This window comes from Trichomycterus rosablanca, chromosome 7, assembly GCF_030014385.1.
Source record: "Trichomycterus rosablanca isolate fTriRos1 chromosome 7, fTriRos1.hap1, whole genome shotgun sequence".
In the NCBI taxonomy this organism is placed as follows: Eukaryota; Metazoa; Chordata; class Actinopteri; order Siluriformes; family Trichomycteridae; genus Trichomycterus; species Trichomycterus rosablanca.
In genome coordinates, this window is record NC_085994.1 from 32,372,649 (window position 1) to 32,397,350 (window position 24,702).

The 24,702-nt window shown below is 42.0% G+C and overlaps 1 protein-coding gene across 2 annotated transcripts in view; it reads left to right on the top strand.

Annotated features, from left to right (window-relative positions):
- The window catches only part of gripap1 (GRIP1 associated protein 1), a 126,984-nt gene that overhangs the window by 98,645 nt on the left and 3,637 nt on the right, over positions 1-24,702 (top strand). For both annotated transcript variants that reach the window (XM_062999233.1, XM_062999234.1), the window contains one exon: positions 13,082-13,248. In XM_062999233.1, coding sequence (XP_062855303.1) covers positions 13,082-13,248 — 167 coding nt within the window. The remainder of the gene's footprint in view (positions 1-13,081; positions 13,249-24,702) is intronic.

A 24,702-nucleotide genomic window follows, 5' to 3' on the forward strand; every position in this document is an offset into this window, starting at 1 on the left:
TGCACATGGTGAGTTCATATGCGGATCAGCGTTGTGTACGGAGAGCCTCACCCTGATTAACGCATTATTCCTCGACTCCGTGCAGGCGCCAGCAATCAGCCAGCAGAGACCGTAATGGCATCAGTTATGAGTAGTCCCTGGTCCTGCTCCCACCCTGTATGAACAACAGCCAGTCGTTGTTCATGTAGGCGCCCAGCCCAGCCGGATAGTAGTGTGCTAGCGTGTTTTTACCGCTGCACCACCCGAGCGCCTCCAACAGACCTTCATTCAAAGGATTTTGGATTTAACAGACAAAATCTGGAAAACCGAATGTCCGGTCTGATTGTTTAAAATTCCCGCAAGAAGTGTACCACGACCGGTAGTTCACAAATTTTCCGCTAGCCGGCACACGTCTCTCTGTTTACATTAGTAATAGGGTTTGTTTTGCCGGGAGGCTCGCTTTGTTTTTGCCTTTTTCTCAGTGTTTTGTGCTTAATTCTCAGTTCTAGTGCTTAGTTATGGCTTCAAAAGACAAGTGAAGTGGTAAGTGAAATAGGGTGCATCTAGATTTTGCGGAAATGTTAGAACTTAAGCACTTTTGTGGACCTCAGTGCTGTTTTCCTTTATTTTTACACCCCTGGAAATAAAAAACCTTGTGGTTTTGGACAATCACATTTTACGGACCAGTGCTCCTCCGTTTTAGACTGTTAAATCCGGGTTCCTCTGTATATTAACCCATCAACCAGTCATGTTCTAGTACAGTTCAGTCATCAGTGTGTAGACCTCTTTAAAGCAACAATGCTGCTCATTACCAGAATACCATAATGAAGAATTCCCCATCAGCAGCTTAAAGTATAATTTCTTCCCAGCAGTGTATCCTTCAGAAGCTATTTGTTGCTGGTGGAAAAACTAGGTTTTAATTTTAGAGATCAATTACTTTTTCATTGTGTAACTTTGTTGTTATGTCACTTTAATAAATAAATGATTGTGCAATTTTAATTCTCATGTTCAACTTCTATTACATTGATATGATGATACAAAACTTGTGGCAACAGTGGAGGGAATCTGAAGGGGGCAAATACTTTTTCACTGCATTTTCTAATCTACCCTGCTTGTGGAAAACACTCTGATGTTGGGTTTTGTACTTGTGCCAATTTCTTAAGCTCAATTAGGGATAGGATTGCAAATGGGTAACATGCGCACGCCCAACAACGAGTACATTTGCGGCTTTTAAGTGCTTTAGCAGCAAAGCTGAGTTCTTGTCTGCTACATCGTGAGATCACTTGGACTACATGATAAGCCTGATACTGTAATTCACTCGCAGTCAGCGATGGCTCTACAGACACTCCACACTGCCAGTCATTAAATGTCACGTCCAAAATTATGGGCTGTTATAACAGTTTTTTTTCTTAGAGCAGCGGTTTCAACCTTAGGGTTTAGGACTTCACATGGTATGATCTGAGATCCAAATAGGGTAGCAGAATTTTTTTTCTCGCCCCAAACATTTTAAGCCTTTAAAATTACTGAGCACCCTGTCAGATTTTGGACCAACCGTCTGCTTTCGAATTTGTTTAACCACAAGAAGCTTTGCTAAGATTATGCACTGATGTGGAGTAGGGCTGCACGATATTGGAAAAAAACTGACATTGCAATTTTTTTTTCCCCCTGCGATATACAGGGGTTGGACAAAATAACTGAAACACCTGTCATTTTAGTGTGGGAGGTTTCATGGCTAAATTGGACCAGTCTGGTGGCCAATCTTCATTAATTGCACATTGCACCAGTAAGAGCAGAGTGTGAAGGTTCAATTAGCAGGGTAAGAGCACAGTTTTGCTCAAAATATTGCAATGCACACAACATTATGGGTGACATACCAGAGTTCAAAAGAGGACAAATTGTTGGTGCACGTCTTGCTGGCGCATCTGTGACCAAGACAGCAAGTCTTTGTGATGTATCAAGAGCCACGGTATCCAGGGTAATGTCAGCATACCACCAAGAAGGACAAACCACATCCAACAGGATTAACTGTGGACGCAAGAGGAAGCTGTCTGAAAGGGATGTTCGGGTGCTAACCCGGATTGTATCCAAAAAACATAAAACCACGGCTGCCCAAATCACGGCAGAATTAAATGTGCACCTCGACTCTCCTGTTTCCACCAGAACTGTCCGTCGGGAGCTCCACAGGGTCAATATACACGGCCGGGCTGCTATAGCCAAACCTTTGGTCACTCGTGCCAATGCCAAACGTCGGTTTCAATGGTGCAAGGAGCGCAAATCTTGGGCTGTGGACAATGTGAAACATGTATTGTTCTCTGATGAGTCCACCTTAACTGTTTTCCCCACATCCGGGAGAGTTACGGTGTGGAGAAGCCCCAAAGAAGCGTACCACCCAGACTGTTGCATGCCCAGAGTGAAGCATGGGGGTGGATCAGTGATGGTTTGGGCTGCCATATCATGGCATTCCCTTGGCCCAATACTTGTGCTAGATGGGCGCGTCACTGCCAAGGACTACCGAACCATTCTGGAGGACCATGTGCATCCAATGGCGGTGCCGTGTATCAGGATGACAATGCACCAATACACACAGCAAGACTGGTGAAAGATTGGTTTGATGAACATGAAAGTGAAGTTGAACATCTCCCATGGCCTGCACAGTCACCAGATCAAAATATTATTGAGCCACTTTGGGGTGTTTTGGAGAAGCGAGTCAGGAAACGTTTTCCTCCACCAGCATCACGTAGTGACCTGGCCACTATCCTGCAAGAAGAATGGCTTAAAATCCCTCTGACCACTGTGCAGGACTTGTATATGTCATTTCCAAGACGAAATGACGCTGTATTGGCCGCAAAAGGAGGCCCTACACCATACTAATACATTATTGTGGTCTAAAACCAGGTGTTTCAGTTTTTTTGTCCAACCCCTGTATATTGCGATATAAAAAAAATGCATGCATCTTGCAGGAATGCATGTATCTTACTCTAAATAAGGGGCTCATCTGTGAAAAAGCGTGGTGCCTACAAGGGATACAAAAGATTATGACAAGCTACATCTTTGTACTTGGTTGAAACTGAGCATTAAACTAAGAAAGCTTCAATATCTCTTCTCTCACAGAAAAATAAACATGGCTGACGGACCGGACAGTTATTTTCAAACATAAATAAATAATTATTGATTTTTAACGAGTGTTTTTATTAGCAAGTTTGGGCTTGTCAGCAAATGTAACCGTTTTCTGTACACGAATCGAGATGTTATATTGACATGTTAGCGCTAGGGTTGCCAACCGTCCCGTAAAATACGGAATCGTTCCGTATTTGAAAACTAAATGTCGCGTTCCGTATTGAACTGGACGCGCTCTGTTCCGTATTTTTATCAATGGGAGAGAAATGCTGCAGATAAGACTGTTCAATACTAGAGCTGGGCGGTTCCTGAATCAACCGGGTTAATGATTCCAAGCTTTGTACTGAATCAGGAATCACGAGTCCGAAATGTCAATGAACCCGGATCCTATGAGTCCTCTGACTGGCTGCTGCTCAGTACACAAGGCGTGTGAGCCGTCATTGAAAATGAGAACGAGCCGCTCAGGTGGCGCAGCGGTAAAAGACACGCGCTGCGACCAGAGCTGGATTTCGAAGGAGCGTCGTTTCGAATCCAGCTCTGCCTTCACGGTCGAGGCTGGGCGGCTATGGACAACGATTGGCCTGTTGTCCGGGTGGGGGGCGGGACTTGAGACCGTAGGGGATGCTCTCTCAGGAACGGGGCGGTTGCGCCCTCTGCTGGCTGGTTGGGTGGCGCCTGTATGGAGACGGGAGGGGGTGTGGCGGAGCGTGTGATCCTCCGTGCACAGTACTCTGCCACGCTGCACTCGTCAAGTGTGGGTGATAAGACGGTCGATTGGCTGTGCACGTTTCGGAGGAGGCGTGGAACGGCCTCGTCAGCCCCAATCAGGAGCAGGAATCCGCACTAATGAGAGGATGATAGATGGGACGAAATTGGACGTGCTAAATTAAAAAAATAAAAATGAGAACGGTGTGAATTTTCGTTTTGTGTCAAGCAGCTAAAAAGTTGTAGCATGACGTATTTGATATAATTTGCATTAAGAAACATCGCACGTCCTGCGATGTGACTATCGCGCATGCACACATCGCGATGACGATGCTGAAACGAAATATCGTGCAGCCCTGATGTTGAGTCAGTGAAATTTTAGGTCATTGAACAGTTTTAGAAAGGTTCCAATGGTGGTTCTTTGCATCCCAGTATCTTTCCTGGATCTTATTTTTGCACAGTTGATTTGTCATTTTAAAACGGGGACGGGCATTTCCATAAAGAAGAGCAACTATTTCCCTAAGCTGGATGACATTTTTCTAAAATGTCAGCGTATGTTGTAGCATTAAGATTTTTCTTTAATGAAACTGAGGAATTCAGCCCAAACCGTCTTTGTTGAACATTAAATTAATTCACATTCTTAATTAACTCTTGTTATGTAAAGTTCAATGGATGAAGAGGCCTGCCTAGCCGTCCATGTTCCAATTTATTCCAATTGTGCTTAATAGACTTGAGGTCAGGGCTCTGTGTGTGACAGTGTCTTTATATACCTAGTGCTGGAACAGTAAATTAAGGGGTTTTTAAAGCATATAATTTATTCTAGCGGTTAAGGTACTGGACTAGTAACCAAAAGGTTGCCGGTTCAAGCCCCACCACTGCCAGGTTGCCACTGTTGGGCCCTTAAGCAAGACCCTTAACCCTCAATTGCTCAGACTGTATACTGTCACAATACTGTAAGTCGCTTTGGATAAAAGCGTCTGCTAAATGCCGAAAATGTAAATGTAAACCCAGTAAATAAGCTCGGCGTCCACATACTTTTGGTCAAATAGTGTATAGATCAGTGACAGACGTGGATAAGCACAATAAAGACATGAGATTTGGACTGGTGAGATTTATCTGGGGAGTTTTGTGTATTACTGACTTTATACTACTGTCCGGGCGGCACCGTGGCTTAGTGGGTAGCACTGTCGCCTCACGTCAAGAAGGTCCTGGGTTCGATTCCCAGGTCGAGCGGTCCGGGTCCTTTCAATGTGGAGCTTGCATGTTCTCCCCACGTCTGTGTGGGTTTCCTCCGCGAGCTCCGGTTTCCTCCCACAGTCCAAAGACGTGCAAATGAGTTGAATTGGAGATACAAACTTGTCTATGACTGTTTGACATTAAAGACTTGAACTGATGAATCTTGTGTAACCAGTAACTACCTGTCCTGTCCTGTCATGAATGTAACCAAGTGTGTAAAACATGTTGTTAAAATCCTAATAAAATAAATAAATAAATTATACAACTGTCCAGATATTTTTGGGACAGATAAAACACATGGTGACTCTCAATCTAAGGCTTTATTTAATGCAGGAATGTTGTAGACTGACCTTGAATCTGTCTACTCATCCAGAAAAGGCGATATTGGAGATAGACGCAACCTGATCGAACTGATAACACTTTGCCCTTGATAGGTTTGGCACAAGCTCCTGAGCCTGGTTGTCTGTTGAGTAAAACTGCTCATGTGAACTACATTTATCAGTTCACTTAAAGATCTAACAGTCCTTTAATCCCCCGGTCAAAGTCATGGATCATTTCCCCTCATCAACAGACCCGATTATCTCCCTACCTACCTACTTTCTATTTTTAAACATGATAGCTTGTCCACATACATTGATGATTATAATAAAAAGCCAAAGCACCTTGTTGCCCAAAAGTAAAAACTTGGCAGTAGCCGCTCAGGTGGCGCAGCGGTAAAATAGACACGCTGTAAGTACGTAGTATCGAATCCAGCTCTGCTTCACCGGTTCGAAACTGAGTGGCTGTATGAGCAACGATTGGCCAGTTGCTCAGTGGGGGGGTGGGACAAAGAACCGGACGTGGGTCTCTCTCTGTCAGAATGCGATTACGACCTCTGCCGGCTGATTAGAGGCGCCTGCACAAGAGATGAGGAAGAGTGCCCTTAGGGTGTGTCTCTCCGCATGCAACGCTAGGTGGCGCCAAACTCATCAATGTGCGGGTGGCAAAAATGCATCCGGCTGCTGCTCATGTTTCGGAGGGGATGTGGGTTAGCTTTGATCTCCTCGGTCAGGGCAGGGTTCGGCATAGACAGAGAGGAAGCACGATGCAAATTGAACAATTGGATGCGCTAAAGGGGGAGAAAAAGGGGGAAAATAAAAAAATAAAAATAAAATATCTTGGCAGTGATCTCATTGAGCTTCTGATCACCAGACCGGTACCTTAACCACTGAGCTACCACTAATAGGAAACTGCGGATTAATGACCCACCCAATAAACAAATTTATTTCAGTAGTGTAGAAGTGTGTTCCACAGCACAGACTCCTAATAAGCTGTAAAAACAGCTCTGATCTGTCAGTACATGGACTCCACAAGACATCTGAAGGAGTCCTGTGGTATCTGGTACCTGGTCATTAAAATGCTAGCAGTATTTATCATTAAGTACATATGTGGACACCTGACCATAAGCTTGTTTATATGTATATATATACAGTGCCTTGCAAAAGTATTCAGCCCCCTTGAACTTTTCAACCTTTTGCCACATTTCAGGCTTCAAACATAACGATATGAAATTGTAATTTTTTGTGAAGAATCAACAACAAGTGGGACACAATCGTGAAGTGGAACGAAATTTATTGGATATTTCAAACTTTTTTTAGAAATAAAAAACTGAAAAGTGGGGCGTGCAATATTATTCAGCCCCCTTGCGTTAATACTTTGTAGCGCCACCTTTTGCTGCGATTACAGCTGCAAGTCGCTTGGGGTATGTCTCTATCAGTTTTGCACATCGAGAGACAGACATTTTTGCCCATTCTTCCTTGCAAAACAGCTCGAGCTCAGTGAGGTTGGATGGAGAGCGTTTGTGAACAGCAGTTTTCAGCTCTTTCCACAGATTCTCGATGGGATTCAGGTCTGGACTTTGACTTGGCCATTCTAACACCTGGATATGTTTATTTGTGAACCATTCCATTGTAGATTTTGCTTTATGTTTTGGATCATTGTCTTGTTGGAAGATAAATCTCCGTCCCAGTCTCAGGTCTTTTGCAGACTGCAACAGGTTTTCTTCCAGAATGGTCCTGTATTTGGCTCCATCCATCTTCCCATCAATTTTAACCATCTTCCCTGTCCCTGCTGAAGAAAAGCAGGCCCAAACCATGATGCTGCCACCACCATGTTTGACAGTGGGGATGGTGTGTTCAGGGTGATGAGCTGTGTTGCTTTTACGCCAAACATAACGTTTTGCATTGTGGCCAAAAAGTTCGATTTTGGTTTCATCTGACCAGAGCACCTTCTTCCACATGTTTGGTGTGTCTCCCAGGTGACTTTTTATAGATATCTTTGAGAAATGGCTTTCTTCTTGCCACTCTTCCATAAAGGCCAGATTTGTGCAGTGTACGACTGATTGTGTCCTATGGACAGAGTCTCCCACCTCAGCTGTAGATCTCTGCAGTTCATTCAGAGTGATCATGGGCCTCTTGGCTGCATCTCTGATCGGTCTTCTCCTTGTTTGAGCTGAAAGTTTAGAGGGACGGCCGGGTCTTGGTAGATTTGCAGTGGTCTGATACTCCTTCCATTTCAATATGATCGCTTGCACAGTGCTCCTTGAGATGTTTAAAGCTTGGGAAATCTTTCTGTATCCAAATCCGGCTTTAAACTTCTCCACAACAGTATCTCGGACCTGCCTGGTGTATTCCTTGGTCTTCATGATACTCTCTGCGCTTTAAACAGAACTCTGAGACTATCACAGAGCAGGTGCATTTATACGGAGACTTGATTACACACAGGTGGATTCTATTTATCACCATCAGTCATTTAGGTCAACATTGGATCATTCAGAGATCCTCACTGAACTTCTGGAGTGAGTTTGCTGCACTGAAAGTAAAGGGGCTGAATAATATTGCACGCCCCACTTTTTAGTTTTTTATTTCTAAAAAAAGTTTAAAATACCCAATAAATTTCGTTCTACTTCACGATTGTGTCCCACTTGTTGTTGATTCTTCACAAAAAATTACAATTTCATATCGTTATGTTTGAAGCCTGAAATGTGGCAAAAGGTTGAAAAGTTCAAGGGGGCTGAATACTTTTGCAAGGCACTGTATATATATCCTCTCCACTAATGTCGACCCCGCTCTGATTTGAGGAGAACAAAGCCAACCCATGCCCCCTCAGACATGTTGGCAGCAGCCCTATGCATTTTGTCACCCACACTAGCCGAGTGCATATATGCGAATCTGCCTTGTGTACGGAGAGACACACCCTGATCCGCAAGGGCATTCCCCAAACTGCTGCCACAAAGATGAACATGTGGTTAAACACCTAAAATAAGTCCTTAAAAGAGGTGTCCACATACTTTCGGTTATATAGTATAAAGTACCCTAGCATTTTGTCATATCGTTTCCTATATTTAAGGAAGTGAGCCATCCAACATCCATATCAGAAAAAGTAATTGCCCCCTTAACATAATAGCTAACTGCACCACCTTTAGCAACAACAAAACACCTTGTCTGATTTGATATTAGTGCTTAGCATTGATTTGGAGGACTGCTTCAAATCAGCCACACTGCTTATTAGATTATCAGGCATGAACTACTCGTTTCAGGTTAATTTTCTATTTTATTTATGAATTTTCTCCCTTTTCTCCTAATTTTAGCATCAAAAACCGCACCCTCTTATTAGTAGGGATGCACCGATCCAACTTTTTCAGTTCCGATACCGATCCGATTCATATACTTTGCATATCGGCCAATACCCGATACCGATCCGATACCATTGTTGAATTAATAAACCGTATATACTTTATTATGTGGGAAAGACTTAAGGCATCAGGATCGACTTAAACATTACTAAGTTTGCAAAACAAAATATAATTAACACAGATATAAATGTACTGAACTGCTATTTATTTGTCAATAAAATAATAAACAGGCATCTTAATATTTCAGTGTTATTTTCACTCAACGAGTGAGCATCCGACGCTGCCTTTGTGACCAAAGCAATCCCAGCATTCATGCGGGTCGGACGCGCTTTTCTTACAGAAAAATAAACATGGCTTGACGGGGCGGAGAAACGAATGGAGTTATTATCAAACGTAAATAAAATATTACTGATTTTTAACTTGTATAAACTTGTACCGAGTGTTTTTATTTGCAAGTTCGAGCTCGTCAGGAAATGTAACGGTTATCGGTACATGAAGGGAAATGTTATGACGTTAGCGTTAGCGCTGTGCTACCTCAGTTCATTGGTTTTAATGGCAAGATGCTAAATCCTAAACCCGATGGAATCGCTATGTAACGCGTTCGAATAACCTGCTCCTTAGGTTTTCGAACACACCCATAATGTAGCTGCTGACAATGAGAAAAACAGTAGTAGCTTAAATAACTTTTTCAAATAAACGTATCCGTAAATATTTAGTGCAAACAGTAATTCAAAATAAAATATAGCAGCTAAACCTGAGTAATAAACATGTTGCCATCGAACTTGTTGGCATAGCAAGCGTGAAATACCTCCATGCAGCTGACTCTTTGGCTCGCTCCATGTTGCTGTTTTTGTTTGTGTTATACGCCATACGTCAGCAGCGCGTCCTGTATGGGCTTAGCACGCATCGCAAACGAATTAAAGTGAACGTATATCGGCCCCATGGATCGGTTTAATTATCCGATATCCGATCCATCTCATTTTGGTAATATCGGGACCGATATCCGATCTTAATATCGGATCGGTGCATCCCTACTTATTAGTCCGGTCTTTTTTCACCCAGTGGCCAATTTTGTCTGCTGCAGGCACTGCCGATAATGCCTGCTTGGAGGCGCCCAGCCGACCAGTAGCATAGCTGAGATTTAAACTCGGGGAGCGTGTTAGCGAATAGTCTACTGTGCCACCGGGGCGCCGCGTTTCAGGTCTTTTTAAAGGTCTGCAGGGTCTCTTTGGATGGGATAGTGTTCACGGTTGTATGCTGGTGCTCTCAAATCTTTATTTGACCATGACATAGCATTCCTGTAGGACAAGTTTTAAGATAAAGATTTCAATGATGTTTGCATTTCACAGGGCTGAAATCTAGACTTATACCAATAAAGTGGTAACCTTTGTCTGTAATAACGGGATGGATACATGATTGCATCCTGTTTCTGCTTTTTGAGAGGCTGAAGAGTTTATTCTCCTGTCCTCTTATTCCACTCTCGAATCAGAAGCTAATGGACTATGCATATTAAGAGGTCTGCTGGAGAAATCATTTGCACGGTCGTATTTAGTCTTGTTTGTTGTCGATTAGTGCTCTCTGCTACGTGACTCACATCTAGAAGCTAATTTGTGCATTTGGTTCATTTCAGTGTTTGCCTCATAAGCATCACATTTCTCAGCTTAGCCGCACGTCGTCCCAGTCAGATCATTACAATTGTTCATTTCTGGAAACTGCAATCAACACACAACTGTAATCTGTCTAAATTCTTTTTAATAGTAAATGTGCACCTGAATCTCAACCATACCTATCTTGTGGTAGCTCAAAAAGCATCTGTCTATCCATTTATCAGTCTAGCCAGCCAGCCTTTTTAATGTAGGACTTATATTACTCTAGATTGATGAAGCAGAACATTAGGACTGAAGTGGGATAGGACTCATATTACTCTACACCAGAGGTGGGCAATTACATTTTCCAAGTCATCGTATTGCATGTGTGATGTACACTTATTTACATCAGATTTCTAATTATCACTGACCTCATGCGTGCTCTACACTGATGAATCAAAACAATAGGACCAATATGGGATAGGACTCATATTACTCTACACTTATAAATCAAAACATTAGGACCAAGGTGGGATAGGACTCATATTACTTTACACTGATGAACCAAAACATTAGGACCAAGGTGGGATAGGACTCGTATTACTCTACACTTATAAATCAAAACATTAGGACCAAGGTGGGATAGGACTCATATTACTTTACACTTATAAATCAAAACATTAGGACCAAGATGGGATAGGACTCACATAACTCTACACTGATGAACCAAAACATTAGGACCAAGATGGGATAGGACTCATATTACTCTACACTTATAAATCAAAACATTAGGACCAAGGTGGGATAGGACTCATATTACTCTACACTTATTTATCAAAACATTAGAACTGAGGTGGGATAGGACTCTTATTACTCTACACTTATTTATCAAAACATTAGAACTGAGGTGGGATAGGACTCATATTACTCTACACTTATAAATCAAAACATTAGGACCAAGATGGGATAGGACTCACATAACTCTACACTGATGAACCAAAACATTAGGACCAAGATGGGATAGGACTCATATTACTCTACACTTATTTATCAAAACATTAGAACTGAGGTGGAATAGGACTCATATTACTCTACACTTATTTATCAAAACATTAGAACTGAGGTGGGATAGGACTCTTATTACTCTACACTTATTTATCAAAACATTAGAACTGAGGTGGAATAGGACTCATATTACTCTACACTTATTTATCAAAACATTAGAACTGAGGTGGAATAGGACTCATATTACTCTACACTTATTTATCAAAACATTAGAACTGAGGTGGAATAGGACTCATATTACTCTACACTTATTTATCAAAACATTAGAACTGAGGTGGAATAGGATTCATATTACTCTACACTTATTTATCAAAACATTAGAACTGAGGTGGAATAGGACTCTTATTACTCTACACTTATTTATCAAAACATTAGAACTGAGGTGGAATAGGACTCTTATTACTCTACACTTATTTATCAAAACATTAGAACTGAGGTGGAATAGGACTCTTATTACTCTACACTTATTTATCAAAACATTAGAACTGAGGTGGGATAGGACTCTTATTACTCTACACTTATTTATCAAAACATTAGAACTGAGGTGGAATAGGACTCACATAACTCTACACTGATGAACCAAAACATTAGGACCAAGATGGGATAGGACTCGCATAACTCTACACTGATGAACCAAAACATTAGGTCAGGTGGGACAAGCCACAAATAGCCAACAGGTTTTTGGTTGTTCATGACTCATTAATACCAGTGAACATGAATGCTGTGGCATCTGGTATGGACCAACAGAAGTGCCACTGTGGCTCTAATCATTTTAATACTGGTGATGAGGTGACTGTGGCGCTCAGGTGGAGCTGGAGTAAATTGCTCTAGCCCACTATTGCTGGGTATTTACACACAGCTATGGCTATGTCTGAGGTTAGATGGATAAGTCCCTGCAATAGATTCGGCACCTGTCTGGGTGTGTTACTGCATTACACCAAAGTGATTCTGGGGAAATTTGACCCACTGTGACCCTGACCAGGACAAAGCAGTTTTTAGGTGCATGCAGACATTTGAGATGATGTTGACTGTCAGGCGCATGTGCATCATTTAGCCGCAGAAGAGATGGCACCAGGATGCCACATGATGGTAATAGGCTGGTAACAGAAACCACAGGTGGACTGTGAAGTCCTTGTCTCCTAATATTTTGGCTCTGTGTACCCGTCCTCATTATTTTTGTGTATTGCTTCAGTATTTTGGCTCACAAACTTTCCAACAAATCAGTAATATTGTGCTGGTCATTTTACTTTCTGATGCCAGGCCAGCTTTTGTGACTTTCCTCTTCGGCCCCTCGAGTAGGAAAATGTTGTATAAAATTATTGTATGCTTATAATTATTTTTATTTATTATTATTATTATGTTACTGTTGTTTTTATATAATTCTTTACTTAGATTGATTTGCCTAACACTCAGGACCCCATCTACATCTCAGGCGATCCCTAGGCTTTACTTCCTAAAGTAAAAAGTTCCCCTTTTCAGTCGGCTATAGTCCTGAAGGAGTATATTTAACATCTGTATTGATTACGTAAAAGCCCGGAGCTACACTTTAAAAGTTACTTTCGTAAGCTCTACTTTTACGTAAGGTTTGTTATATAAATATTATAGATGTAGGTATTATTTATATAAGTGGTGCCTATGATTCAGACTGCAGTCGTTTCTCTGTCCTCACCTTGTTGCTCAAGTTATTTTACTTTTATGTGTCTCACTTTCTCTGTTTTAGATGGAGGTGGGACTGTATCTCACGTTGCTCATCCAGGAGAGAGGGGAGGTCTGAGTTCAGTACTCAGGGATCTCGTTAAACCCGGAGACGAGAACCTGCGAGAGATGAACAAGAAGCTGCAGAATATGCTAGAGGAACAGCTTACCAAGAACATGCATCTGCAGAAGGTAATGGGTGTGAGGTGGTGCATGGGTACTTTTTGGGCAAGGTCAGAAAGCAAAGGCTAAAGATGGGCAAATGGGCAAAAACCACTTGCTTTTCATACTGTCAAAACTACTCTGACCCATTAAGACACGGACTCAACAAGGCATTTAAAGGAGTCATGTGGTATCTAGTACCAGTACATTACCAGCAGGTCCTTCAACAGTAAGGTGGATTGTCCTACAGAGCTGAACCATGCACACATGCCAGACCACATGGTCTTGGAGAAGACAAGATTCCTCAGACCAGTTAAACTCTGATGTTTAGTTCGCAAACCTGTGTGCCCATTGTAGGTGATTTTAACAGTGGACAGGAGTTGGCACTTTGACTGTCCTGTGAATTAGCAGCCCCATACACATAAGGGTTTGATGTACTGTGTGTTATGACATATTCACCTCATTACCAGGATTAAACTGATCTGCTATTTGAGCAGCGGCTTTTTAGTTGGTGCGTACCTTGGCTGCCTAACAACCTGTCAGCTATTTGTAGCTTATCCTTCCTCAAACTACTTTTAGTGACTTCTCAGCACAGCTACCTGTGTGCACCCCTTTGTTTTTATGAGATACTTCAACCCAGTCATCCAGCCATAACAATTTGGCCCTCATTAAAGTCACTCAGGTCTTTGTGCAGATTATTTCTTCTGCATTCAACACACAAACTATGTTGAACTACCTTCAGCTCAACATTTAAAACATCCCCGACCATCACGTGCACAATTGTTACTAAACAGGTACTGGTTTACACATTTTTGAGGGTGGTCTTAATGTTTTGGCTCAGCAGTGTACAATATTGTGCAATGGTGTGTACACACCCAAAACTTAAACCTAATACCCAAGCCACAGCCATTAATATAAAGTTGTTACTGTAACATCCATCCAACCCTCCAGAAAGGCTTTCCGTTCAAGTGTCCAACACGGGTCATGGATCCGCTTTCTCTTAGCCACAGAAGCATTACTGATGTCAGGCAATGGTGTTAGGGAATAAGGCCTGGCTTGCAGTCAGCATATCAATTTATTCCAAAGATGGTAGGTTGAGGTCAGGGCTCTGTGCAGGCCAGTAAGTGCTGTAAAATAAAAAGGTAACCAATAAAATGATCAAGGAGAATCAGTTAAAGCCATGATAATAGAAAAAGTATTACAAGGATAAAAGAGAAATCATTCATCTCAAACTTCAACTAACGGACATCAAACCCCTAATAAACGACACACCCTAATAAATGGCAACTTGAATAGAACGCACAAACCAACGATAAATTACACAAGATTCACCCCACCGTTGTAAAACGTACAGACCAAGTTATATACACTAGATGTACAGAATAGGCCATTCCAGATTGACACAACAACACTTAATACTAGGTGAAGACTCCACACTTTGCAAATAATGTCAGACACCAGTCACCATAAAACACATCCTGAATGAATGCCCGTGTGGTCCGATGCAACAGACGAGCTACTGTAGCTCAGATTGCTGAAGAGGTTAATGTTGGTCTCATAGAAAGGTATCAGAATACGTCAGAATGCTTTCAGTTTGTTGCGCATGGGGCTGCATAGCCGCAGACAAGTCAGGGTGCCCATGCTGACCCCTGTCCACCACCGAAAGCGCCAACAATGGGCACGTGAGCATCGGAACTGGACCATGGAGCAATGTGTGTGTGTGTGTGTTGCTTACCTGGGGAACACATGGCACCAGGATGCACTATGTGAAGAAGGCAAGCCGGCTGAGGCAGTGTAATACCTTGGGCAATGTTCTGCTGGGAAACCTTGGGTCCTGCCATCCACGTGGATGTTACTTTGACACGTACCACCTAGCTAAGCATTGTTGCAGACCATGTACTCCCTTTTATGGGAACGGAATTCCCTGATGGCTGTGGCCTCTTTCAGCAGGATAATGCGCCCTGCCACAAAGCAAAAATGCTTCAGGAATGGTTTGAGCAGCACAACAACGAGTTTGAGGTGTTGACTTGGCCTCCAAATTCCCCAGATCTCAATCTCTTCAAGCATCTGTGGGACGTGCTGGACAAACAAGTCAAATCCATGGAGGCCCCACCTCACAACTTACAGGAGTTAAAGGATCTGCTGCTAACATCTTGGTGCCAGATACCACAGCACACCTTCAGGAGTCTAGTGGAGTCCATGCCTCGACGGGTCAGGGCTGTTTTGGCAGCAAAAGGGGGACCATAGGTGGTCATAATGTTATTCCTGATCAGTGTGTGTATATATCACTTCCTCTGTCTGGTCAAAGTACCAGGTAAAGTCTACTTTGTTCCTTCTGGCTTTTTAAAGGTCCTCTGAAAGACATGACAGCAGTTGCTCTACTAAAAGCTGATTTCACGCTCTCAGGAATGGAAGTACTAAAATGTACCTCTCTTGTCGCTGAGTTGGTACCGTGACGGTGACATATTCTGTACATGAGGCACATTCATTTAGGGTACATAACATCTTGCTGTTTTAGCAGGTTTTGTTGTCTTCCTTGTATTTTCATATTAAAACATTTGTCACGTTTGCCAGGTACATTGACTCTTTAGGGGACCACCCCAGTGATCCCTATAGGTGGTCCATGGATGATATATTAGACCATCACATTAAACTTGACCGTAAACTGGAGATTTGCCATACTAAAACAAGAGACGGTTTAAAGGACTGTCTACTTTCATTCAGCCATGTGGTACATCAGGGATTCACATCAAAGTGTTAAAGAATGGAACTTGGAAGAAAATATAAAAAAAATGATTATTATAATGACTCTAAGGAGGAGTTTTAAAATACGACCACTTAGTTAATTGTGATTAGAATGTTTAGTTGGCGCTTGGATGGTGCAGCAATAAAATCACGCTAGCAATAACTGTCAACTAATGGCATTCAGTTAGCAGTTAAAAGGGATCGTGTTCTAGAGTTTACAGTTTTGATAATCCTTATTCTTAGTAAGTTGTTTAGGTAAATAGAAACATGATCTAGATATGATCTATCATCTGTGCACTTGTGTCCTTCTTTGTCTGCCTACACACCACTGTTACAAGACCCAAGATCTAGGATTCGGCTATTTTAAAAAATAAAGCCGTTCAGGTGGCGCAGCGGTAAAAACACCCGCTGCAACCAGAGCGAGCTGGATTCTGAGTACCTCGTATCGAATCCAGCTCTGCCTTACCGGTTCGTGGATTTATGAGCAACGATTGGCCGGTTGCTCAGTTGGGGGGCGGGACAAAGAACCGGATGTGGGTCTCTCTGTGTCAGAATGCGATTACGACCTCTGCCGGCTATTTAGAGGCGCCTGCACAGAGATGAGGAAGAGTGCCCTTAGGGTGTGTCTCTCCGCATGCAACGCTAGGTGACGCCAAACTCATCAATGTGCGGGTGGCAAAAATGCATCCGGCTGCTGCCCATGTTTCGGAGGGGATGTGGGTTAGCTTCGATCTCCTCGGTCAGGGCAGGGTTCGGCATAGACAGAGAGGAAGCACGATGCAAATTGAACAATTGGATGCGCTTAAGGGGGAGAAAAAGGGGGAAAATAAAAATAATAAAATCAATAAATGAAAAAGAAACCTTCACATTATTCTAGATTATAGAAATTATAAGTAGTTCTTCATCTGCTGATGGAAGAGCAGAGTTCACTATGGTGAAGATCTCTGAGACCATATGATTTTGTAGGTCACAAAAGACTCTGCAGGCAGTATAGAACGTGACGTTCCTCTAGATGGAAAGTGTCATTGACAGCCTTCCTTGGCACTTCTGCTTTTTGCCAAAAACAAAACTTTAGGTTTTTAAGCAGCTACGTTATTGTTGAGTGATGGATGGTTCGGAGAACTTGAGCGAAACTGAATCTCTGCCAGCGTGACTCATGATTTCCTACAGCTGCTTAATAAGCTGTCTAAGTTATCAGCATGTTGCAGGAGGATCGTGTGGCGGTGTTGCTTCTGACAGTGTGATTAGTTGTGTCCATGTGTGTGTGCGCGCACACGCATGTGCATGTACGTATGCGTGGAGGCGGCTTACTGTCACGAAGCCCCGAGACTACACCGAAGGAAGCTTATTCATCACGAGCCAAGGGGTGGGCGAGCTTCTGACGAGGAAACGTTTTGTGGTGCAGGAATAGAAACGCTACCCCGGGCGTCCTGCTGGGTGATGTGTTTGATGGGGTTACACCATCACACAGATCTACTAATGACAATTAACCTCTCACATTGCATCACTCATGTGTTTCTGCTATGTTTGGCTACAGCACAGAGTTCTGATTCGCCATGCTGGTGGCATGTACAAAGTGTACTGCAAACTCAATGTTCTTTTCATGTATTTTATGCCCACGAGTATTGGTACGGATTTGCAAGTGTTTGTGCAGGTTGTGGAGGTGTACGCTGTGTGTGGGTTGTATACTTGTGTGTGGGGGTCCTTTTTTAGTTTAGTCAGTTAGACATGAGCTTATAGCAAGTAAAGGCACTTATGAAACAAGGTACCTGCAATTTAGATCAAAAGGTGCTGTCTAACCTAATCAGGTTTGTAAATAGAATTTCTTTTACTGGGCATTTTGATACAACAGTACGATTAATACTTTAAAGCTTAACTAAGCTTATGTACCAGCCCACTACTGCTTAGATCTTGAGTTCTCACAATCTCTAATTCTAATTCTCAGTCTCATCTGAAGCGGGTTCTTTATTGCTGGTGCAATTTTAGCCTCTGCTGGCTGGTGGAGGCTGTTGCCAAAAGGATGGTTGATTCACAGCAAGTGGTTTGTGACTCTCCATACGCAACACTCCTCTCTATGAGACCTAGTTTCTGGCAGGTTTTATGCTTCGAAAAGCAGTCAGCAACTGCGCACGTCACAAAACACGGAGGAAGTTACAACTGGGGGCTTGGATACAATTAGATTGGGAGAGGAGGGGGACATGTATAAGTGAATTAATAAGTGAGAGGTTCTCTGGAGCTCATGGGGTAATGATGGACCTAAGTAATCACTAATTGAGCCTTTATGTGACCACCGAAATTATCAGGTTTTATTATCAGTTTAAATGCAAGGTGACCAGCTAGTTTTTTTTTAACCTCCACCTAAAAGCTAAACATACCGGCCCCCCAATTGCAGCCACTCAGGTGGCGCGTCGGTAAAAACACACGCTCTTCACCAGAGCTGAGATCTCGAATACATCGTATCGAATCTCGGTTCTGCCTGCCGGCCGAGGATGAGCGGCCACATGAACAATGATTGGCCTGTTGTTCAGATAGGGGCGGGATTAAGCCGGATGTGGACTCTCTCTCAGACTAGTGCGATTACGACCTCTGCTGGCTGGTTGGTGGCGCCTGCACGGAGATGGGAAAGGAGTGCGAAAGAGGGTGTGGCTCTCCATACACAGCGCTGTACTGCACTGCACTCGTCAAGTGTAGGTGATGTTCAATTGCCAATCAGGAGCAGGGACCAGCATTAGTGAGAGGATGATTGACGGGCAGAAATTGGATGAGCTAAAAGTGGGAGAAAAGGGGAAAAAAAACAATTGCACAGGTTTATTATTTTTTATTTATGAGGTGTTTGCCAGTATTCAAGTTATTTGAATACTTTTTAAGATTTTATCATGCTATAATAACATTGTATAATCAGAGAGCTACTGTATATCTTGTAGCATTATATATTTTTCAATGGCGCTCAGGTGGCGCAGCGGTAAAATAGGCTTGCACACCAGAGCTGGGATTTCGAATACATCTTATCGAATCTCAGCTCTGCCATCTGGCTGAACTGGGCACCTACATGAACAACCATTGGCTGTTGATCACAGGGTGGGAATTACAGTGGGGCCAAAAAGTATTTAGTCAGCCACTGATTGTGCAAGTTCTCCTACTTAGAAAGATGAGAGAGGTCTGTAATTTTCATCATAGGTACACTTCAACTATGAGAGACAAAATGAAAAAAAAAAATCCAGGGAATCACATTGTAGGATTTTTAAAGAATTTATTTGTAAATTATGGTGGAAAATAAGTATTTTTTTTTCTCATTTTGTCTCTCATAGTTGAAGTGTACCTATGATGAAAATTACAGACCTCTCTCATCTTTCTAAGTAGGAGAACTTGCACAATCAGTGGCTGACTAAATACTTTTTGGCCCCACTGTATGTGCTACAACCCTTACAATTAAACATATGTTGTTAGAATGTCCCAGAATTTCAGCTGTCAGAGTCGACTTTTATAGGGTTGAGAACATGAAAGACTTGTTTGAGAAGATTCCTCTAATTAAAATACTAAACTTCATAGACAGACTTGATATGAAACAAATGATCTGAACAAATAATGATGTACAGTTTCAATATCTGTCTATGCCATAAATATAGCCAGTATGTTGCTGATATGGCAATAAACCCAAACAAACAACAAGCCTAGCGGTTAAGGTACTTGACTAGTAAGCAGTCGCTGGTTCAAATCCCACCACTGTCAGGTTGCAACTGTTGGGCCCTTGAACAAGGCCCTTAACCCATAATTGCTTAGACTGTAAGTCGCTTTGGATAAAAGCGTCTGCTAAATGCCGTAGAATGTAAAAATGTAAATAACTGGTGCAATTACGACCTCTGCTGGCTGATTGATGGTGCCTGCGCAGAGTTGAGGAATAATGCTGATCAGGGTGTGGCTCTCAGTACACGAAGCTGATCCGCATATGAACTCAGCTCATGCAGGTGAAAAGATGCAGTCGGTACTGCACAAGTGTCGGAGGGGGCATGTGTCAGTTGTGAAGCTCCTTATGCCAAGTTCACACTACACGACTTTCTGATTTGCCGGGTCGCTGAACAGTTTACACTACACGACTGAATCTTTCAGTGTATATTTCACACTGCATGACTAATCGGTTATAGGGGGTTTCACACTACACAATCTATCACCAACTGGAATCACAGGTGAGCTTCTCTGGTCTCCCAAACTATGATTATTATTATTTTATTTATTTTTTTACAAAAACACACGCAAGAATGATGAGGGGTTTAATGATACCACGTCCAAAAATGCACGTCAACAATTAGCGAGCGATCGAAGTTGTTTGTGCGCTGAAAAAATAAATGAATCTGAGTGGATTTGGCAACACAAACAGTATGGATTGTTGTATAGTAAGTTGGAGGTTAATTAATATTTTTGCAATGCAGTGTTGGTGTTATGTTTTGTAGAGAACGATCAGGTCAGAAATACTGTAAAACGTGTGAGTGTGCCCCGTCCCACCTGTTTACACTCCTCTCCTGCGTCTCCCCTCACACTGTATCCTGCGTTCTCATTGGATGTTCAACACAGCACTCACTGCTAGTCGCACAACTCAGATCAGATATCCGACATGCTAGAAATCTCGATCCGCTCGGCGAGCCGGTCGGATCGAGTTGTTGGGTAGTTCACACAGAGCTGAGTTTCGATCTCCGAGCGAACGCCGAGTTGCTCCCGAGCCGGGAAAATCGCCGAGGGATTGTATCGGTGGAGGTGAAGCGTAACGCGATCAGGGTAATTGGATACGACTAAGATTAGGGTATATATTATTCTATATCATAGTATAATAAGATTTTAACAAGCTAAATAGGATTTAAGACCCACATGTAACCCACAAGTGATTAAGCAGTTTTAGGAACTTGATAATACCTGCACACAACCTGATTATAAAGATTTAATACACAACAGCCAGCCAGCCAAAGCAAGTTCTTATGGCCATGGTATAAATAAACAAAGCAAATTCTACACATGGTTAGAATGTTTATTTGTATTTTAATTTACAATCTTGCCCCTTCAAGCTGCTAAAATAAGTCAATCAATAATGGAAAACCTTGGCTAACAATTACTGCCTTGTTCTAATGCATTTCTTCAAAGTGGTCTTACTGTTACCAGCTTCATCCATGTGTCTCCATCCATATTCAACAAATATAACAAATTAAGGAATAATAGATTTCTTTTTACACCATTTTGTAGTGTACAGTTCAGTAGAAATGTGGTATTAGTAGCCAAAGCAGGTTCTTTTCTCAAAAGCCTTCATTTAAAGGAAAGGTCACTGCAGGAAGAAGGGCACACTGTCCATTTTTATCTGTCTTTAAGACTCTACAACTGTTCTAATGTGTCCCGACTGTGGCAGTACAGATCAGGAGCCAGGATCTGGTAATACAATATCTCCGGTGATACGGGGGACAGTTGCTAGGTCGAATCTCACCCCAATCAAAATGCCACTGTTGGATCCCTAAGCAAGGTTTTTAAGCCTTAGTTGCTTAAATTGTATCAGGTCACAACTCTGAGTCACTGAGCCAGTTTAACCCCCCAGAGCCGCAGTGGGACACCATTCAACATTAAATGCCTGTGAACCTGGGCCAGACAAAAGCTAAGACGTTATTAATCTACTACAATAAATTAAAGTGGGTATCACTGCGCCAGCTCACTAATGCTGAGATCAACATCTATGCAGTTTATTTACGGGAGGTAAGAGGGAAGGGCTGTTGGCGATAGATTTATGTTCTGTCCGAACGTGTTACAGCATTGTTACCGCATTTTGCCCAGTGATTCCGGTGACCCACCACAACCCTGACCAGGATAAAACGAGGGTAAAACATGAAAATGAATAAAGTTACAGCCTATTGGAACACTCCGGGGCTTACAGTGCCAGAAGTGTTGGGAAGCAGAGGCTGCAAGATTTGAGTTGTTTACTTCCCTTCTTTAATGCAAATTTTGAGACTGCATAAGCAAACCTGAGTGTAAATTCAATAAGGTGCCTTGCAAAAAAGTATGTGCGCTTGGATGAGTTGGAAAAGTTGCCATAAAGATAGCTACGGCGGTGGAAAACGTTAAGAAAAATGAAAGAGCAAATGCATATTTTAGGCTGTCCATGACTCAGTCTTGGTGTAAATTGTGTAATTGGACAGTTGCTGGATTCTGACCAAAACTTGGCATCAAAAACTTGAACTTGCTAGGAATGTCATCTATATGGTTATAATAATAATAATAATAATAATACATTTAATTTGTAACACACTTTACATTTGGTACAAATCTCAAAGTGCCATAAGATAAAAGACATCACTACAAAAAAATAAGCAAAAATAAATAATTATAATTTAAAAAAAATAGCCGCAATTACTACATTAATTAAAAATTAATCGTAAGTTCTGCTAAAAAGAAAGGTTTTGAGTCTCTTTTAAAAGTCCCAACCGTCTGTGGTGCCCTCAAATTGTCAGGGAGGGCATTCCAAAGGCGAGGGGCAGCAGAACAGAAGGCCCGATATTACATTATATTACATAACTGTTATATTAGATAACTGTTTAATGAGGAGTGCCACTGATCTTGATCTTGGTGCCTTGATGTTCTCATTTGTAGTTTTGTCAATGTGTTTACTTTGGACCAGCACTGACAAGTAAACCTCCAAATGACTAGGCTGTTCAGCCTTCCCACCACCTCAGACATAGCCAATCATGTCTGTCTAGACACCCGACCGACCGATAGCGCTGCTGAGATTCAAACCCTGATTTCAGCTATAGTGGACTAGTCTACTTTACCACTGTGCCCGATCATTGTAGTTATTGTATGTAAAAGATTTTGCATGCCCCCTTGGTGTTCAGTGTATGTTTCCTCCTATCACTCACAAACATTTAGAAGGTGAAGAATGAGCCAGTGTGTGAGTATGTGTATACATCTTGATTGGCTTCTTGACCTGGATTTGTTCCCATCTTATGTCCAGTGATTCCAGCCTATCGCGAAGCCTCAGTCAGTCATCCCCAGACATCATCATGTCAATCATGTCAACAAATGTGTGAGAAAATGATTGAAATGTTTAAAAACCATGTTTGTTAAAGAAAGATTGGAAGGGAATTTGCATATTTCTCCTTCTACAGTGCATAATATCATTAAACGTTTATTTATTAATAGCTTATTAATAGCTGATATAATGACATAGGCAAGGAATTACTTTAACGTAGCTTTGTCAAGCACTACAATACAGAGTTACGTTCACAAACGACACTTACAACTTTACTGTACATAAAGAAGCCTTATGTTAACCATGTCCAGAAGCGACACCTAGAAGTTCTCTGGCCTTGGAGGCATCTAGCATGGACCATCACACAGCAGAAAGGTGTATTGTGGTCAGATAAGTCAGTGTTCCAAATGTTGATGAAATAGCTGCTGTGTACTTCAGACCAAAGACGTAAAGGACCATCCAGACTGTTATCAGCAACAAGTCCTAGTCAACGTATGGGGCTGTGTCAGAGCCCTTAGCAGAGGTAATTTACACTTCTGTGATGGCAGCATTAATGCAGAAACATGTGCTGCCTTCAAGTTGTCATCTTTTCCAGGGACGTCCATGCATTTTGCAAAACCACATGCTGCACACATCACAAAGGCACTGACCTGTTCCCAATAGAGAACGTGTTTATAAATGTGATGACAACAGCCCCATACTGTTGAATATCTTAAACTGTGTTTGCAGGAAGAATGGGACAAAATAACACCTGAAACTCTTAATTAGTTGGTTTTCTCTGTGCCAACACGTCTTTACAATGTGGTAAGATGAAATGTCAACATTACAAATAGAGTTCTGGAATGTGTTCCAGGCCTGTAATGCAGAAATGGATGTATATTTGAAAATGAAACAAATGAAACTGACTAGACAAATAATGAAATATCTTAGGTTCACACTGTCTGAAATGAAATAAAAGTCAAAGTAAATGTTAAAAACACTAAATTTTTTATTAGCTTTTTCCATTTTTATTTTTTTATTTTGGGTTGTATTATGTAATACCTGCAGAGGTGAGAACCCAGAATAGGCTGCATGTCAAAACTGAAAGGGTGTTGTTTTGATGATAGGAGGCTCAGAGACAGTCTGGATGCTCGGTCGAGTGGCACATAGGCCTTCTGGTTACCCAGAGGGAGTAATATGTTACAATAACGTCCTACTTTACCCTTGGAAAGAGGAAACATTGCTGAAGATTGAAGAGAGGCAGAAGATTAGGTGATGCTTCTGCAAAAGTTTTTACTTAAACATTTACAAAATTATTAATTTACCCAAATGTACCCAATCAGCTTAGACTTAAGTGTCTGATGACGTGTTTTATTTTTGGCCTGAATCTGCAAGGTTTTTGTTGCTGACGAAAGATCAACATCTTTGTCCTTCAGAATCACAGTTGACCGTACATTACTTTTATTCCTTACATACTACGACCTTCTGATGTGGTTTAGGACATGCACAGATATTCAGTAATATGCAATTTGCTGTAAAATTTAAAAATGTAAGGTTTGTGTTTAACACTTTTCATTCGCATAGCATTACAGCACCTCATGTTTACTGGTTAATTTGCACTACGAGGCAGTCCTACGGCAATTTAGTTAACAATCGGATAGTCAAAATGTCCAAGATGTCGAAGTCTAAAGCAGCTAAAACATTACTCTGGTAACTGAGTTTGAAAAACTCCCAACCAATTCTGTGGATGCTGGGAGGGGGCG